The following is a 20,359-nucleotide window of genomic DNA, read 5'->3' as shown; positions in this document are numbered from 1 at the left end:
GCAGACCTTGCGTGCAGCGAGGTGTATGGGTGCTGCAGACAGATGGCTCTCTGCTGCGTCTCTAGGGACATAAAACCGCACGTCATTAGCCGTAATGTCCCCCATGAGCACGCCCCCGCCGCCCACATTGTCACACAGCGAGAATCCCAGATACAAATAGGTCCGATGATTCTGGAGGCATCCCAGACAGCTCATGATGTAACATCAGAAGCAGATGGAGGACAGCAGAGACTGCCGCACAGTGACATTGTTTTCTGTTTCACCTTCATCATCATTATGAAACAAGGTAACATCCAGAATAAAGAGATGCAAAAAAAAGGCACAACTATGTGGTAGTGTAAGGAGATGGAAGTGTTGCCCACGTTTCCCCTTGAAGACACGCGTATTGTTGTAATGTGTATGTGACATGCATTATTACTGACAATGTTGTAGTTTACCCTACAGTAGGGAAAGTTAGGGTTAATGATTGGGACTAGCCCAGAATGGGATGGGATTAAGTGAAGGGGCAGAGACAGTTTCCTGTCAGGAAGTCAGATAGGGCCCAGCCTGCAGTAGAAGCAGACCTAAGGTCTGACTAGTCAGCAGAGCCTCGTGACGTGGCTGTCCCTAATGTGAGCGGAGACCGAGGCAGCGGATAGCGAGATCCAGAGTAGAGATGAGGAAAAGCTACAGAAGGACAGAGTGATTCATCAGAGATGGGTCATGGGACAAGACATCTAGCAATACGGCCCCGAGTATGCAACTCAGAGAGGTAATGGGTCAGAATGGTACAAGGAACGTGAGTGCCCCAGACGGGAGGTCCAAGGCTACAGGAAGCTGAGGAGCTAAGTAACGGCCATAGTGGCAAACTGGTTCTCCTATGTCACGCAGGGTGTGGGAAAACTTAGTGCAACATAGAGGGAAGAGGGAAAGGGAGCACAGACACTAGGGAAAGAAGGAGTGGAGACCTCCTAGTCTGGTCTAATGTCACCCTGTCTCAACTACTATTCCTATATTGGCTCTTCACCAATCGCAGCACGCGTGCCTCGCCCTGACTTTCCCTGGCGTAGGGCTAAGGCTAGGGATTGGAGGAGATGAGCACTAGTCGATCTCCACTAAACTCTATAGACAACAAGGGGGGACAAACAGGGGGGAGGGTTGCTTAGCTTTAGACAACCCCAAACAAATGCGCACACATCCTCAAGCTCCAGAGAGGACAAAGTACTGCTCTCGCTAAAGCCTCACAAGTAGTAATGAATATCGCCGGCACCTCCCTCTCTCTCAGACACACCTGGTATTTATACACCCAGGCCAGGGAGCTAATTAGCCAGAGGGAGGTAGTCGCTAGGTCCTAGAGAAAGCCTCTCATCTAAGAAGATGTCTGTAATGCCAAACGTAGAGATCTCCTGCAACCAACTGCAGGGCGACTGTCTGTCACCTCTGACACACCCGTGACATCCTAAGGGAAAGGAAGACGCAGAACCGCGGGTTGAGTACAGGACTCTCACTTACTGGACTGTAGTACTGTGCTGGGTGGTGGTGAAGGTGGAGGAACTTAGGGATAGAAGAAAGTTAGCCTGGAAGAAGTAGAGAGACCGAGAGTGAAGATGCTCCGTGTTGTAAAAGAAACGTTTGTGAAGTTATGTATCCGATATTTATTGTGCATAATTCCCACCAAGTTAATGTTCAGTAAAAAACTGTTTATTGTTGACTGGTGGTCTCCTTTACAGAACCTCTCACCATCTGGTCCTGGCGAGCCAAAGTCACCGGCATCATGCTGCCTGCAAGGGTGTAGCGCCCCCATAGCCCACACACCCAGCCAGGACTCCCATCTTCATGCAGCCTGCCGGGGAGTGAAAGACGAGTACCTCGCCCATGGCTTCCGCCCCGTGCTCGTTACACTGATACTACTGATGTGGGCAACAATGAAGAATAAGAACCCATGAGATAAAGGAGAGACTCTCATCAGAGCCAGGACAATGAATGGTACTGTTATCAGACCCAGAGAAGGAGTGAAGACTCTCATCAGAGCCAGGACAATGAATGGTACTGTTATCAGACCCAGAGAAGAAGTGACGACTCTCATTAGAGCCAGGACGATGAATGGTACTGTTATCAGACCCAGAGAAGAAGTGCCGACTCTCATCAGAGCCAGGACGATGAATGGTACTGTTATCAGACCCAGAGAAGAAGTGCCGACTCTCATCAGAGCCAGGACGATGAATGGTACTGTTATCAGACCCAGAGAAGAAGTGCCAACTCTCATCAGAGCAAAGATAAGTAATGGGTACTGTTATCAGACCCAGTGGAATTAATGAAGACTCTCATCAGGGCCAGATCGATGAATGGGTACTGTTATCAGACCCAGAGAAGGCGTGAAGATTTTATTTTTTTTATCAGAGCCAGAATGATGAATGGTAATGTTATCAGACCCAGAGGAAGCAAGGAATGAAGACTGTTTTGCAGTCAAAGAAGAAGTAGAGACTCTCAGCAGAGGCAGTGTGAGGGGTGTGTGGAGAATGTCTGCTCCACTCCCCTATGGAACTGTACTGTTTTAATAATCTTGTGTATGTTTGAGTCATCTGAAAAACTGTTGTTTTCAGGTACGGCCATTAGATGGCAGCAGAGATGCTGTTTAACATTACATTACCTTTATGGTAGTTGGGGGCACATAGAGGGTTAACTTAGGATGGGCCGGGCTCAGTGACAAGGGGGAATGGAGGTATCTCTGGGAGTTTAGTTTTGGCCATCTTAGTTGAGTAGTTGTTCAGGGACAGTGAAGAGTGGAGACGTGTCAGGAGGACACAGGAACAAGTACAACAGAGGGTGTGTGTGTGATTCAGTGACAAAGGAAGCAAGTGTTCTCAGCAAAACTACAGTACGACAGTGTTCTCCGGACACAGGCAAGCTGGGGACCTACAGCGAGGAAGAGACGTTTTGAGGAACCTTTCTAAGAGAGTTGGTGGGAACGGCCCTAGTGCTGGACAGACCCTAGAGCTGCCGTCAGATGGACGGAGACAGCGGGGTCTGGGCACGAATAGGAAGAAGATAGTGGGAAAAGCTCCCTTACTTCTGTTCCCGAGGAAAGATTGGTCTGAGTGCAGTTCCATAGCGAAACACATCGACCCGGGTGGCACTGCATTAGTAATATGGAGGTCCTCTGCCTGAACTGTGAATTGTAACATTTGCCACCAGTATTGTGCCGTCGACAGTAACCGCCAAGAACGTGCCTCTGTGTGGTGCAGAAGTGAATAAGTGTAATTCCTGCTATCCTTTGTATGCTGATTGTTTGACAAGTAAAATGGACTTGGTTTTTATCAAACTGTCCGGTCTCCTCCATCTGAAGGCTGAAAGAGTCCACACCCGGGACGGCGGGTCAGAAGTGAGTATGGAGGCTCCCTCCGCGGACTCACCACAGCACACACCCAGGGATTCTCAGAGTCCCCATTGTCTGTAGCGGGCCAGGGTGAAGATCCAAACACTGAAACTGACATGCCACTCGCCACTGACTACCACCCTGCCCCCCGTTACACCAGGACAATATATTGGTATTCTTATACGAAGCAGAACATGGTACAGAAGTAGACGTCACCCTCATCAGGACAAGGAACGGCAACTGTAATCAGGGATTCTCATTGTAGACAGAACAAGTTGTGAACAGAACCAGAAAATGAATGGAGAAGCTTATCAGATTGAGAGTAAGGAGAAAACACTCTCGTTAGTCTGAGTAGGAGTAGAGACTCTGATCAGAGGACAGTGAATGGACACTCGTACCAGAAACAGAGCAAATAGAGTGCACTCTCATCAGAGAATGGGAATTTAATTTTAATCAGGGACTCTCAGCGCGGGAAAAACAATTAGTGATCAATCAGAACCAGAAAATAAGACTGGAGATACTCATCAAACCCAGAGGAAAGAGAAGAGATGCTTGTAAGATGTAGAAGAAGGGGCTACTCTTATGAGAACTTGGACAGTGAATAGGTACTCTTATCAGAAAGAGAAAACGAGTGGGGACTTTTCTAAGAACAAGGGAATGGAAACTAAACACGGACTCAGATTAGAGACAGAACAGATAGTGACCAGAACCAGAGAAAAAAAAGTATGAGGACTCCTATCAGACCCAATAGAAGGAGCAAAGACTGTCCTCAGTCCGGGAAGAAGAAGTAGAGAGTCTCGTCAGGACTAGGACAGTGAATAGTAACTCTTATCAGAAGCAGAACAGTAGAGGGCACTCTCATCAAAGCAAGAAGAGGGAACTTTAATTCTGGACTCTCTCAGAGGCAGCGCCAGTGGTAGGGATGGAAGTGGGGACCCTCATTAGACCATGGCGTGGGTGAGTACTCTCATCAGAGCCAGAACAAGGAACACAGACTTAATAGATGCAGAAGAAGTAGTTGGAATTGTCATCAGAGGCACAATAATAGATTTGGACTCACATCAGAACCAACATCAGGGACCCTCACAATTGGCAACGCTGGGCATAGGGACTTATCGATGCCAGAACAGGGAATAGGGACTCATGAGGGACAGATAAGTGACGTAAGACAAGGAATGGAAACCTTCATCAGGGATTGTCAGGCAAAAAACTGTTGGTGGGGACTCTGACCAGAGCCAGAAGTATTATCGGGAACTCTATACTCTCACTATAACCAGAAAAGAAAGGTGAATGAAACTCTCATTAATGCCAGAACAACGGGTTAAGACTCCTATCTAAGACAATCTAAGAATGACCAGAATCGGTACAAGAATAGGACCTCTCGCTGCACTATTAATGAAGGCACAAACAAGGTGGGGGGCTCTCATCAGAGGCAAAAGAAAAAAATGAGGGTATAAAGACCAGGAGTTAAGGTGCCCATACACATTAGACTTAAAGCTCCCCATACACATTAGACTTAAAGCCCCCCATACACATTAGACATAAAGCCCCCCATACAAATTAGACCAATGTTTGCCGAACTCACCGATATCGATGGGTTCAACCCACACTAATGTGTATGGAGACTGGCCATTTAATTGTAGAGGGAGATGTCAATCGGACGTATCTGACTTTGGACTGCCCATCGCCTTGTTCTTCTGGAGTTAAGCCGCCAGCAGAGATGTCTGTTGGTAGCTTTCTCATACAGAGCACAGGAGCACTTGGCTGGATGAGTGATCCTGTGTATGGGAGAGATTGCCAAGATGGCTAAGAATTGGTTAAGATTTTGTTAAAATTTGGTGTCCCGAATTATGGCAAACTGGCACTTGAGTGACCAGAGAAATGGCAAACTAACACTTATTAATCCAGAGCAATGATAACCTAATTCTCGAGGAACCAGAGCAGTAATAAACTAACACTTCGGCATCTAGAACACCGACTACGGGCATCTTCATACCTGTAGAAGTGTCCTCATATGCGAAGCAGTCGTCGCCTGATCACCCGCACCTGCTCCTTCTCCCTGACCGCATGTTTTAGAAGGACGTCAATAGAGGAATGATTTTATACTGTGAGTGTCACTCTTATCTGCTTTTAGTTTGCTACATTTTTTCCCTGCAGTGGGAACTTTCTGAGCAATGCACCTCCGTTTTTTCCATGGGTTTGATGGGCATTCAGATACCACGGTTAGTGCCGAGTCTTTTCTCTATTTCTTTTGCTGGACTAGAACAATGACTTACTCTTACTTGAATATGTAAAAACATAGATTCTTGGTCACCCAAAGCAAAGAGACTTTAATAATTGAGAAACTAGAGAAATGATGCACCTAGAACAATTGCACACTGACACTTGATGGACCAGAGAAATGACACACTAACAATTAGTGAGCCAGAACAATGTCACTCTAATTCATGAAGAACCAGAACAGTTGGGTGACCTATAACAATAACACACTGACACCTGGTGACCTAGAACAATGACACATGGATACTTGGTGACCTAGGAGAATTACACATGGAAACTTGGTGATCTAGTAAAATGACACATGGATATTTGGTGACCTAGAACAATTACACATGGAAACTTGATGACCTAGAACAATTACACATGGAAACTTGATGATCTAGTAAAATGACACATGGATACTTGGTGAAGTAGAACAATGAAACATGGACACTTGATTACCTAGAACAATGACACATAGACACTTGGTGACCTAGAACAATTACACACCAACACTTGTTGACCTAAAACAATGACACACTGACACTTGGTGAAGTAGAACAATGAAACATGGACACTTGTTGACCTAAAACAATGACACACTGTCACTTGGTGACCTAGAACAATGACACACCGACACTTAGTGAGTGACCTAGAACAATGACACACTGTCACTTGGTGACCTAGAACAATGACACACCGACACTTAGTGAGTGACCTAGAACAATGACACACCGACACTTGGTGAACTAGAACAATGACACACCGACACTTAGTGAGTGACTTAGAACAATGACACACTGTCACTTGGTGACCTAGAACAATGACACACCGACACTTAGTGAGTGACCTAGAAAAATGACACACCGACACTTGTTGACCTAAAAAAATGACACACCGATACTTGGTGAGTGACTTAGAACACTGACACACTGATACTTGGTGACCTAGAACAATGACACACCAACACTTAGTGAGTGACCTACAACAATGACACACCGACACTTAGTGAGTGACCTACAACAATGACACACCGACACTTAGTGAGTGACCTACAACAATGACACACCCAACACATATTTGCCTGTAGACATATCTATTCCTAGTTGTTAGCCACTGTGATCCTCAATGGTCAGCTTACAGCCATGACTTCTCTGAAGCTTCATCATTGATCCTCTTTGGTTTTGGCTTAGTTCCTCTGTGGATTGCTGGTTACTCAGTATAGTACCGACAATGGTGCAGCGCAGCAGTAGGATCCTGTACGTCAACACCTTCTTATTAATATTGTGACAGGCGATGATACCCCATCATCAGCTAGTAAACAGGGAGCACCGTCACGCCATGGTGATGTCAAACCAGCCAAGCAAAACAGGGGCAAACACAACGTGAGGAATGAAGGAGATCACCCACACACACACTGGTACTTTCCAGGATTCCTCGATTTAAAGGGTCTGTATAACCTCTCATCAAGCAGAGCTGCAGGATATGTCTATCTTATAAGAAGGGGATTATCCATTTGTAAGATTTAGATGATTATTTGTGAACCATCCCTTAACAAATCGACCCTATTGGTATGTGACCACAATGGCTTTTATAGCATTCAAAAAATCCTGAGTGTAATGTACATCACAACCACTGGGTGGCAGCATATAGACACTTATTGCATAAACACTTCCTAACAGAGTATCACAAAATCATGTTGTTTTTTTTTTTCAAATCTAGTGTCATTTATCTCAGGATATTATAAGTTAAGAGGAAATAAAAGGGATCGAACATTTATAGAACAGCTTCTAGAATAAGCCAATGACAAAGGGATGAAAAGGAAGAAAATCCAGAACCCACAGATGTTCTGTATCTCTATAGGATGTAGTTATATGTGGTACCCCCTGACTGGGCACTGAGACTGTACAAACATCTGAAGTGTATTGGGGTCCCCCCAGAACACCCTGAAGGTGTTTTTTTTTTTTTTACACAATTTCTCCTAAAACCTGTTTTGGGGTGATTTCCCTATATGGGGAGTCCCCATTGTGAGATGTCACATCCCCTCACTGGGACAGGTAGGTGACAGGAAGCTGTGGTCGGGGCTTCCCCGTCCTCCCTGTATAAGGCGCTCAGACGGCAGCTGGCGGCAGATGTTCATCAGCACAATGATGACAGCGAGCTGGATCCCGCTGCTGGCCCTGATGGCAATGGGGCCACTGATAGCACCCAGTGTGGAGGCCAAGCGGAAGGTAAGAGGCCACAGGCGGGGACGAGCCCGATACAGCAATGTGCCAGGGACCCCGAAACACAGCAACATTTACATAATGTATAGAAAACTATCAGCGACAGAATAATAAGAATAATAAGAATAATTACACTATGGTAATATATCATGTATCACTATGTAGAATGTAGGAAAAATCTGTCTTCTCTATTCCTATGTTTACAATTTTTTATCCATGTATCGTTCTGTCATATCTATTATCTATCTATTATCTATCATCTATCTATCTATCTATTATCTATCTATCATCTATCTATCTATCTATTATCTATCTATTATCTATCTATTATCTATCTATTATCTATCTATCTATTATCTATCTATTATCTATTATCTATCATCTATTATCTAACTATTATCAATCTATTATCAATGTATTATCTATCTATCTATTATCTATCAATACATCTATCTATCTATCTATTATCTATCTATCTATTATCTATCTATCATCTATCATCTATCTATCTATTATCTATCTATCTATCTTCTATCTATCATCTATCTATTATCTATCTATTATATATCTATTATCTATCTATTATCTATCTATTATCTATCTATCTATTATCTATCTATTATCTATTATCTATCATCTATTATCTAACTATTATCAATCTATTATCAATGTATTATCTATCTATCTATCTATCTATCTATCTATTATCTATCTATTATCTATCAATACATCTATCTATCTATCTATCTATCATCTATCTATCTATTATCTATCTATTATCTATCTATCTATCTATTATCTATTATCTATCCATCTAGTATCTATCTATTATCAATCTATTATCAATGTATTATCTATCTATCATCTATCTATCTATTATCTATCTATTATCAATGTATTATCTATCTATTATCTATCTATCATCTATCATCTATCTATCATCTATCTATCTATTATCTATCATCTATTATCTATCTACTATCAATCTAGTATCAATGTATTATCTATCTATTATCTATCTCTATCTATTATCTATCATATATCTATCTATCTATCTATTATCTATCTATCTATTATCTATCTATCCATCATCTACTATCTATCTATCTATCTATCTATCTATTATCTATCTATCTATCTATCATCTATCTATTATCTATCATCTATCTATCTATCTATTATCTATCTATCATCTATCTATTATCTATCTATTCTATCTATCTATCTATTATCTATTATCTTTCTATCTATTATCTATCTATCTATTATCTATCATCTATTATCTATTATCTATCATCTATTATCTATCTATCATCTATCTATCTATTATCTATCATCTATCTATTTTCTATCTATCTATTATCAATCTATTATCAATGTATTATCTATCTATTATCTATCTATTATCTATTATCTATCATCTATTATCTATCTATTATCAATGTATTATCTATCTATCATCTATCTATCTATTATCTATCTATTATCAATGTATCATCTATCTATTATCTATCTATCTATTATCTATCTATTATCTATTATCTATCATCTATTATCTGTCCATCTATTATCTATCTATTATCAATCTATTATCAATGTATTATCTATCTATCATCTATCATCTATCTATCTATTATCTATCTATTATCAATGTATTATCTATCTATTATCTATCTATCATCTATCATCTATCTATTATCTATCTATTATCTATCATCTATTATCTATCTATTATCAATCTATTATCAATGTATTATCTATCTATTATCTATCTCTATCTATTATCTATCATATATCTATCTATCCATCATCTACTATCTATCTATCTATCTATCTATCATCTATCATCTATCTATTATCTATCATCTATCTATCTATTATCTATCTATCATCTATCTATTATCTATCTATTCTATCTATCTATTATCTTTTATCTATCTATCTATTATCTATCTATCTATTATCTATCATCTATTATCTATCATCTATTATCTATCTATCATCTATCTATCCATCTATTATCTATCATCTATTATCTATTATCTATCATCTATCTATCTATCTATCTATTATCTATCTATCTATCTATTATCAATGTATTATCTTTCTATTATCTATCTATTATCTATCATCTATTATCTATCTATTATCAATCTATTATCAATGTATTATCTATCTATCATCTATCATCTATCTATCTATTATCTATCTATTATCAATGTATTATCTATCTATTATCTATCTATCATCTATCATCTATCTATCTATTATCAATCTATTATCAATGTATTATCTATCTATTATCTATCTCTATCTATTATCTATCATCTATCTATCTATTATCTATCTATCTATCTATCATCTATCTATCTATCTATTATCTATCATCTATTATCTATCTATCTATTATCTATCATCTATTATCTATCTATTATCTATCTCTATCTATTATCTATCATCTATTATCTATTATCTATCATCTATCTATCTATCTATCATCTATCTATCATCTATCTATCTATCATCTATCTATCTATCTATCTATCTATTATCTATCATCTATTATCTATCTATCATCTATCTATCTATTATCTATCTATCTATCTATCTATCTATCTATCTATCTATCTATCTATCTATCTATCTATCTATCTATCTATCTATCTATCCAGCCTGATATCTACACCCTTTATTCTGTTCTCCACTCTTATAGCTTTCCTAGAACCTGCGGACGTAGCAGAAATCAGTTTTCACACAACTCATCCTTTGTGATATCAAAATATATTTTCTAAGTGTTTTTACATAGGACTGCAGGTAATGCTGCCCCCTTACCATCATTCATGATGTTGATGACAGTGCAGGATCGGTTCAGCTACATGTAATGCTCTGCGGCCATAGGTTAGATTGGCGCAGAGAGGGTTAACCTTCCTCGGTGTACTCTCGGGGTATCAATTATGTATAGCGCTAGGTACTACTGTGTGCATTAGTCTCACTTTGGCATCACTTACAAAATGTCATGCTGATAAAACTTTCATTGAACTGATAAGCGGGGCGAGAGCAGAGAACATAAAAGGTGATGGTGGGGGCACGGAGGGGTCATTAAAAAAGCAACTGGGAATTCAGGAGAAACCAAAGCCTGAAATCCTAGAAAGAGCGAGGAGGAGGGGGCGGATAGGACGAGAGAAGATGTGCATGATGTCAGTGTATACGCCGGCCAGAGATATATGTATCAGTTGTGTCTACTCCCGAAATATCTCTGAGGCTCCTGGAGCAAGAGGAGACTTCCCGCACTCCTGGAAGAGTTGGTAAAACTTCCGTGGGCTACGGAAATCTCCCAAAAAGCAGCGATTCCAGAATGTCTCTTAGAAGCGAGGCTGGGGTGAAGGGACAGTGTGTGGAGGGCAGGTAATGGGGCATGGCCCATCTACTTCAACATGTATTGGAGGTAGGTAGCTACCCTGGAAGTCAAAGTCCAACCCATACAAGAGCCATAAAACATGACCAGGGCTATAAGCCAAGATGCGTCTTCTCCAGAACGAAGAGACTCCCCTTTGTGTATCACTTCCTACTTTAATGATGACCTGTCACTTGCCATAAAGATGTAATATTCTTACCCGGTGTAAATGCCGCTGTTCTCCTGAATCCGGCGATGTTTTCCTTTTCTTTCTGCGCCTCTGCGTTCCTGAGATACAACCTTATCTTCCCTGTATATAATTCCAGTCTTTATAGCCAATCGGGTGTGGTCCTTCAGACACCACCCACAAGGAGCAGCGGAGTACCACGCCCCCTTGGCTTTAAAGACTAGATTTACAAAGAATGAAGAGCAGGCCATATCTCAGGAATGGAGAGGCGCAGGAAGAAAAGAAAAACATCGCCGGATTCAGGAGAACAGCGGCATTTACACCAGGTAATAAAAAATAAAATAAAACATTTATGGCAAGTGACAGGTCCTCTTTAAGAAGGAGGAGACATTCCACTCTTTAGTCATGTTTCAAGCCTCTTCAGACGTTGATTTACAGGGCAGCTACTGCCAATAGGTGGCAGAAGAGAGAGAGTTTTCTTGCTTCCAGAGGGGAGCTAATTTAAATATTTTTTTTCCCATGATGCATTACATATAAGTATCCATACCGTTTGGGTCTCTTCAATGAGACTCAATATTCCTCAAGAGCAACTAAAAGTGGCATACTTTAAGTTTGAGGCCAAATGTCTCCCTGCTGGGAGTTGTAGTTTTACAATAGCTCGAGATGCACATTGCCCTGAGTAATGCCGGCATCCAGCAAAAACGCCCCCAAAATATAGCACCAGTAAAGGGGCTGACCCCTTTAACTCCCTTTAAATCTAGGCTGTCTGGGAGTGGAGGAGAGGAAGGGCTTGGTATAGGGTTGTAGCTGTGCTATGAACACTAGGTGGCGATAGAGGACTAATGTGTTTTTCTCAGATGCTTTACGCTACTTTACTGACACTAGTGCATTATATCACTCCGTCATGTAATAACCACAGATTACACTCAGCAGTATCTGGTTATGGAGCTTCATTAAGGCCCCAGCCGCACATTGCCAGGCCCCGGCCTTACCGGCAGTGGATTATTACATAACCTGATCAGACGTCCATCTACTTCGTCCATTTCACAGTCATGAATAATAAATACGATAAAGTGAAATATTCTAAATATTATTGTTCCGGATTTCTCATTTCAGCAAACATTTCCCATCTGAGCGCTCCCGGGGGCTGTTCTTGCTCTTTTCAATATAGGGGTCGCGTATTGTCCCTACGCCGTTTAGTTGGAGTTTTGTGATGTTTTTTTGGGCGTGGACCAAACTTATTATAGTGTTGGTCCAAATTTCCATCCTTTTTCTTCTTTCTGACAGTTCTATGTTGTTTAGATAAAGTGTTATGTGGTTTAGACCTACAGAGGGGGTTTACACAGATTTATCAATTGGGACTTTTAAAAAAGTCACAAACTGAATCCAGTAAGAGATGAAAATGTCACCGATCTGGTGAGAAGGTAATAACCATGCGCAGAATTTAGTAAACCGTGCGACATTTTGCAAATTTGGCGCAAAACCCAATGACTTCAGACTCTTACTCCAAAACCAAAACCATGGCTTCCAATACATGACCGTCATGTATCTATCTATCTATCTATCTATCTATCTATCTATCTATCTATTATCTATCTATCTATTATCTATCATCTATCTATCTATCTATTATCTATGTATCAACTATCTATTATCTATTATCTATCTATCTATTATCTATCTATTGTCTCTCTATCATCTGTCATCTATCTATTATCTATCTATCTATTATCTATCATCTATTATCTATCTATTATCTATCTATCTATTATCTATCTATCATCTATTATCTATCATCTATTATCTAGCAACAGTTGTGCTCAAAAGTTTACATACCCCGGCAGAATTTTTCCTTTCTTGGAATTGTTTCAGAGAATATGAATGATAACAAAAAAAATCTTTATCTCCACTCATGGTTATTGGTTGGGTGAAGCCATTTATTATCAAACTGCTGTGTTTTCTCTTTTTAAATCTTAATGACAACCAAAAACATCCAAATGACCCTGATCAAAAGTTCACATACCCTGGTGATTTTAGCCTGATAGCATGCACAGAATTTGACACAAATGAGTTTGAATGGCTACTAAAGGTAACATCCTCACCTGTGACCTGTTTGCTTGTAATCAGTGTGTGTGCATAAAAGCTGAGTGAGTTTCTGGGATCCAGACAGACTCTTCCATCCTTCATCCAGCCACTGACGTTTCTGGATTGTGAGTCATGGGGAAAGCAAAAGAATTGTCAATGGATCTACGGGAAAAGGTAGTTGAACTGTATAACACAGGAAAGGGATACAAAAAAATATCTAAGGAATTGATAATGCCAGTCAGCAGGGTTCAAACTGTGATTAACAAATGGAAAATCAGGGGCTCTGTAAAAACCAAACCACGGTCAGGTAGACCAGCAAAGATTTTGGCAGCAACTGCCAGGAAAATTGTTTGGGATGCAAAGAAAACCCCCCAAATAACATCAGCTGAAATTCAGGACTCTCTGAAAACTAGCGGTGTGGCTGTTTCAAGATGCACAATAAGGAGACACCTGAAGAAAATGGGCTGCATGACCGAGTAGCCAAAAGAAAGCCATTACTGTGCAAATGCCACAAAGTATCTCGCCTACAATACGCCAAATGTAGTATCGGCGTCTCTGCCCCCTGACAGGCAGAGACGCCGTCCCCCTTACCGCTGCGCTCCCGGCCCGGCGTCTTCCGGCTCTCCTGCTGTTGCTGCCGGCGCACGCAGCTTCCCGGGCACTGTGCTTAGGGCACGCGCGTGCGCGCTCCCTATTAAAGGAGCCGCGCGCTGTCCTAAGGAGTCCCCGGCCAATGGCCGGAGGACCTCTCATATAAAAGGCACCTCCTCCAAAATGGAGGTGCTCGTGCAAGGTTGTAGCTTTGTGTCCTAAACTCTACTTCAGCCCTCAGGTCCCACTGCTAGTCTGACTTCCAGTCCAGTCCGCCAGCCTGACTACTAGTCCAGTCCGCCAGCCTGACTACCAGTCCAGTCCGCCAGCTTGACTACCAGTCCAGTCCGCCAGCCTGACTACCAGTCCAGTCCGCCAGCCTGACTACCTGTCTCCGCCAGCCAAGTGTACTCTCCAGCCCGACGGTCTGCCTACGATCCAAACCCGCCAGTCTGTCTATGGGCCAGGCTTGCCTGCCTACCCAGAGAACGTACTTGTTACCTGCCGTGCCTACCAGCCAGCCTACCTGGAGGCTCCTACCAGTTACCTGCCGTGCCTATCAGCCAGCCTACCTGGAGGCTCCTACCAGTTACCTGCCATACCTATCTGTCAGCCTACCTGGAGGCTCCTACCAGTCACCTGCCGTGCCTACCTGGAGGCTCCTGCCAGTTCCCCGTGGGAGTCACCTGCTCTCATACAATGACAGGCCCAGAGTAGCACCTGGTCCCTCTGCTCGGTCCTTCCCTGGTTCACGGAGTCGATTGAGCCGCCGTGCGACCTTAGTCAGTCCGAGTTGATACCTAGTTATGCCCCTCTGGTCCCTCCTTGCACCGCAGCACAGAGGTTCCACCACCCGGATCCGTAATACCAAACAGCACAGAGACAAGCCTCAAAACTTCTGCAACAAGGTAATTTGGAGTGATGAGACCAAAATTTAACTTTTTGGCCACAACCAAAAACATTACATTTGGAAAGAGGTCAACGAGGCCTATGATGAAAGGAACACTTCCTACAGTAAAGCACGGAGGTGGATGGCTGATGTTTTGGGGATGTGTGAGCTACAAAGGCACAGGAAACTTGGCAAAAGTTGAAGGAAAGATGAATGCAGCACGTTATGAGCAAATACTGGAGGCAAACTTGCACTCATCAGCCCGGAAGCTGCACATGGGACGTACGTGGACGTTCCAACATGACAATGATCCAAAATACAAGGCCAAGTCGACCTGTCATTGACTACAGCAGAACAAAGTGAAGGTTCTGGAGTGGTCATCTCAGTCTCCTGACCTCAATATCATTGAGCCACTCTGGGGAGATCTCAAGCGTGCAGTTCATGCTAGACAGCCCAGGAATTTACAGGAACTGGAGGCTTTTTGCCAAGAAGAATGGGCAGCTTTACCATCTGAGAAATTAAATAACCTCATCCACAACTACCACAAAAGACTTCAAGCTGTCATTGATGTTAGAGGGGGCAATACACGGTATTAAGGATTGGGGTATGTGAACTTTTGATCACGGTCATTTGGATGTTTTTGGTTGTTATTAAGATTTAAAAAGAGAAAACACAGTAGTTTGATAATAAATGGATTCACCCAACCAATAACCATGAGTGGAGAAAAAGGTTTTCGGTTATCATTCATATTCTCTGAAACAAGGCCAAGAAAAATTATGCCGGGGTATGTAAATTATGCCGGGGTAAGATCTATCTATCTATCTATCTATCTATCTATCTATCTATCTATCTATCTATCTATCTATCTATCTATCTATCTATCTATTATCTCTCTATCTATCATCTATCTATTTTCTATCTATCTATCTATCTATCTATCTATCTATCTATCTATCTATCTATTATCTATCTATTATCTATCTATTATCTATCTATCTATCTATTATCTATCTATCTATCTATTATCTATCTATCTATCTATTATCTATCTATCTTGCAGTATTTGCCGTTCTTTCTACTATAAAAGTTATTTTTCAATAAAGTAATTATTTTGTCTCTTTTACCTTACAGACAACACTCAGCCAGAAACTAAAAGGTAACATCACCAATATCACAGAATTAGTCTAGTCCATCGCCAGATACATCAATGACAGATGGGACGGTTGTCTCTGCTCTGATTTGTCACTTTGCTTTTCACTAGTGGCTGATTGTACTTTGCAAATTATTTCCCCTACGGACAATTGACTGTAGATAATTCTCTATTTGAGAAGAGCCCTTACCACCTTGAGCTGCATGTAACTCATAATCATTCTGTCTGAATAAAAGGAGGTGAAGTGTAAATCATGGTGGATGAAACAAGAGTCATGTGATTGCTCAGTTACATACAAGCAGATGAGTGAATATGTTCTATTCATTTCCATCAGGTAATCAGAAGACAAACTGCCAGAAGAAGAATTCCACAAAGCCGGCAGCACATCTAATTGGTGAGTTCATTCATTATCCTTAAAGAAATTTTCCAGGTTTTTACATTAGATAAGTCATCAATCTGTGATCAGTTGGGATCTTACACTGATACATTGTAAAATAATTTCAGCTTTGTGAGCGGCACAAGAAGAAAACTATGTGTAATGCTTAACCTCCCCTGCGGAGGCGCCGTAGGAGAATTCAATGCGTTTTGCCATTTACATACATTGTTGTCCTCTCTACACAGGGCAGAGTCCATCACAAGAGAAGATCCTGAATTGGAAAGAGGCATTTATACAAAACATTAAGCCCCCTACGAATACAACCCTGGAGGCCCCCAAAAAAGGCCTCTACTATGTCTACTGCCAAGTTGGATTTGAAGGAATGGACGCTAATTTGACGTTGCTCAGCCAAGTCATCACCTGGAATAATTCAGCAGATGCAAATGATATCCTGATTTTTGGCAAAGAAAGTGTGACCGGTCCGCCTTTACGTCAAAGATCGTGGCACACCAGCCTTACCCTAGGACGCCTGGCAAATCTTGTGAAAGGGCAAAAGTTATACGTCCATGTCAGCCATCCAGAACTTGTAGATTATACCGAGGGAAAGACATTTTTTGGGATTGTTATGGTCTCTTGATGATGATGATGATGATGATGATGTAAAAGGGTTGAAAAAGAACTGTGAGTAGTATCCGACTTACAAGGATGCTGGCCCTGTTTAGTTGCCCAGTTTATAGCCCCCGCCAGCGTGAATTACCATCTGCACTTTCTTTTTTTGTTGTTATTATGGCCAAGTGTTGGCTAGCTGGTTAGCCCTCAATCTATTTGATAACATGATGTTGTTTGATCTTGACTGTATGTTGTGTGTTTTGTGGGTAAAATAATAGATATGGGACTTAGTAGCCAGGGCGTGCAACACACTAGCTGATATGATAGAGGCTAAGTTGTTTACTTGGTGAGTAGATGTGGCCCAGGTAATTTATTGTTCAGCTTCCCTTCACTAAGGGTCAATTGCAGAAGGCACAAACAGCATCAGCTTCCCTGCTGTCAGGGTCAATTGCAGAGGGCACAAGAAACATCAGCTTCCTTCCACTCAGGATTAGTTGAAGAGGGCTCAAGCAGCGTTACCTTCCCTCCAATCAGAGTAAGTCACAGAGGGCACTAGTATCATCAGCTTCCCTCCACTCAGGGTCAGTTGCAGAGGGCTCAAGCAGCATTAGCTTTCTTCCAATCAGAGTCAGTTGCAGAGGGCACAAGCAGCATCAGCTTCCCTCCATTTAGCGTCAGTTGCAGAGGGCACAAGCAGCATGGGGATATCTATGTCCCCAACTTGTAGGTGAGTGAGAGGCAATCAAGCTATATGAGTCTGAATCAAGGGACGAAGAAGAAAGCCACCCATAATGTGGGTTTACATGGGTGAGGGTCCTGTGACCAAAGTATGGCCAAGATGAGGCCTTAGGCTACGACAGACAGATGAGATTGCCACTGTAACTGTCCCGGGCAGAGAAGTTTTCCCTGCCGTTTAAGGAGAGGAAAAAGTGCTGTTCTAGCAGAGCCACCCCATAGCAAGACAGGAGCTTGGGAAGAATAAAGGCCATTTGTGATGTCTTGGTGACAGAGAGATGAAGCCACGAGGTGAATAGAAGCTAACTTCAGTGAATGTGTTGTGTTGCCAGTGGGGGTAAGAGGTCGATGTCTGAAGTCTGCTGATGGGGAAAAAGGACAGGAGAAGAAGAGACCAGGGGGAGACTTACTGCAGGTATAGAGAGTAGGACAAGGGACACAGATGTGAGTGACGAAGAATGTCTCAAACTAGGGACGAGGAATAAAGCCGTCCATGATGTAAGCCTAAGTGACTGAGAGTCCTGTGACCAGTCTGTGGCCAAGAGGAGACCTGAGGTCGAGAGCAGAGACTGAATATTGTTTACAGGGTTTAAGTGATCAAGTCTCAAAGAAGAGTAAGGATTGAACCATTGCTGTGACTGTGCTGTATCCAACTTTCCTCAACGTCCTAAGAGAGGAATCCTCATTGCCTGAGTCGATTGGGAGACTGTACCCTAGGTATCCGACAATCCATCTGGTGAAGTTCAAAGGCTTGGAGGTGGCACAGATGCCCATTACACCATGAAACAATGAAGTCAAGGATGGACTAAAAAGATGGAACCGAACTGTGTCTTGAAGAATCCCAAATAAAGAGAGTCTATTTTCAGCCCCGTCTTCCATGGCTCATTAATATCAAACCTGTACGAGTGAGAGAAGGTGGATGTGGTTAATGGCTTGAGCGTGCAATAATGCAGAGGGGGTCTTGATAGATATATCATGGCGTTATGGGGGGTATATATTTTCAATAAGTATAAAAAGTTTACAGGACTCGTGTGCACTGCTACCTCTACTCTTCTATAGCTATGTCCCTGGCTTTGGGTCCACATTTGAAGTTGTCCTAAGGACTGAACATACGTCCTGTATTTGTGTGACTCTGCCCATGACTACTTCAGTACCTCCCATGCTTAATTAAATACACAGATTCATTTAATAGGATCCCTAATATGTAAGAATCTGCATGTCAGATTATTTCTATGCCCAAGTATGTTGTCTTTTTTCTCTTCTTTGGGGGGGAATATATGGAGTTTGATGTTTAGCCTATACTTTATTGTAAAATCATTTTCAAAATAAATATAATATAATGAGATTACTTTTTTTGTGATAAAATTGTGAAAAAATATGTGCAAAAATAAATGGAAATTGTCCTCCATATTAAGATACTTTCCGAGTAATAATCTTTATTTGCGTTGGTCGGCGAATTCAGATTTTGGTACTATATATTCAGTAGGGCCCATATAGCAGCATATAGGGCCCATATTTATTGGGCCAAGCCTGTATTTCCAGGCCCTGTTATATGTACTATTAATGATGGGTTATGAAGAGACTTCTGGCACCTACAGTTTTTTTTTATAATATCAGGGTACTATGCTGGGGGAGGTCGAGGAAAGGAGGCGTAGCGGCGATCAACTGATTTCACCAGGTCCTGCTCCCGGGAAACAGATTATTTTTCCAGGGTAATGTTATGGTCAACCATGTCTCGATGTATCACAAGGACAGCTCCGATCTGCTAAAACAGGGGGCACTCCTATAGAGGGGGTCTCCATTCTGGCTGGGAATTGTAGTGTACAGCTGGCACCTGAGTCTACCTACTGTCATCAGTAATTTTACAACACACTGCAATATTACAGTAATTGTAAAAACACAATGAAAGATAAAAAAAATATATATAAAAAATATAAAAAAGCAATAAAAAATATATAAAAATATCTATAAAAGTTCAATCAAATGTAAAGAATTAAAAAAAGGAACATACTTTGGTATTGTCCAAGCTAGTAAAATATTATAACATTTATCCCATCAGAAAATGCTGAAAGGTAAAAAAAAAAAAAATACTAAAGTGCAGTTTTTTTGTCTTAAAAAAATGGAAGAAAAGAAAAATTAGAAAGTCGTATGAACCCCAAAATGATGATGATAAAAGCTACAGCTCGCACTGCAAAAAACAAAAGCATACATATTTAATGAAAAATGAAAAGTAGCTTTTGGAAGGCGAGGAAGAAAAATTGTAGATGAAGAGGGACCCATTGGTCGTAAGTGGGGGGCTCCCCTTTATGATACTATGAGACAACCCCTTTAAGGCCATGGGTATAGGTCATAGATGTACAGGTGTATCAGGAGCCATTACTTATAATCATAGGATGGGGATGTTCTCCGTTACACTTTACCTTTAAGCTTAGTCACGTTGAGAATAATATAAAGTGCTTTTACCTCCTACACTCGGCAGCAGGAAAATAACAATCAGCGGGATT

The 20,359-nt window shown here is 41.5% G+C and overlaps 1 protein-coding gene across 2 annotated transcripts; it reads left to right on the top strand.

Moving 5' to 3' along the window:
• Positions 1–538: 538 nt before the first annotated feature.
• On the top strand, positions 539–19,245 carry LTB (lymphotoxin beta). 2 transcript variants are annotated; one of them, XM_073638026.1, is made up of 4 exons: positions 539–751; positions 16,117–16,141; positions 16,470–16,529; positions 16,757–19,245. In XM_073638026.1, exons 1-4 carry the CDS (start codon positions 737–739, stop codon positions 17,146–17,148), a joined length of 492 nt encoding a protein of 163 aa, XP_073494127.1. In that variant the 5' UTR covers positions 539–736; the 3' UTR covers positions 17,149–19,245. The 2 variants fall into 2 exon arrangements, with proteins under 2 accessions (XP_073494127.1, XP_073494126.1); XM_073638025.1 differs by lacking the exon at positions 539–751 and adding an exon at positions 7,734–7,845 and having other exon boundaries at positions 16,757–19,244.
• Positions 19,246–20,359: the final 1,114 nt, after the last annotated feature.

This window comes from Phyllobates terribilis, unplaced genomic scaffold, assembly GCF_046119375.1.
Source record: "Phyllobates terribilis strain yellow unplaced genomic scaffold, ASM4611937v1 Scaffold_7__3_contigs__length_470593459, whole genome shotgun sequence".
Lineage (NCBI taxonomy): Eukaryota > Metazoa > Chordata > Amphibia > Anura > Dendrobatidae > Phyllobates > Phyllobates terribilis.
Note: the sequence above shows the minus strand (reverse complement) of the source record. Positions and strands in the feature narration are given on the sequence as shown.

Bases quoted from the DNA above. Each gene is read 5' to 3' on its own strand.
- LTB (XM_073638025.1), top strand. From the start codon at position 7,747: ATGTTCATCAGCACAATGATGACAGCGAGCTGGATCCCGCTGCTGGCC. The intron at 16,142-16,469 runs GTAACATCACCA...CATTTCCATCAG, and splicing joins ACTCAGCCAGAAACTAAAAG to GTAATCAGAAGACAAACTGC. The intron at 16,530-16,756 runs GTGAGTTCATTC...CTCTCTACACAG, and splicing joins GCCGGCAGCACATCTAATTG to GGCAGAGTCCATCACAAGAG.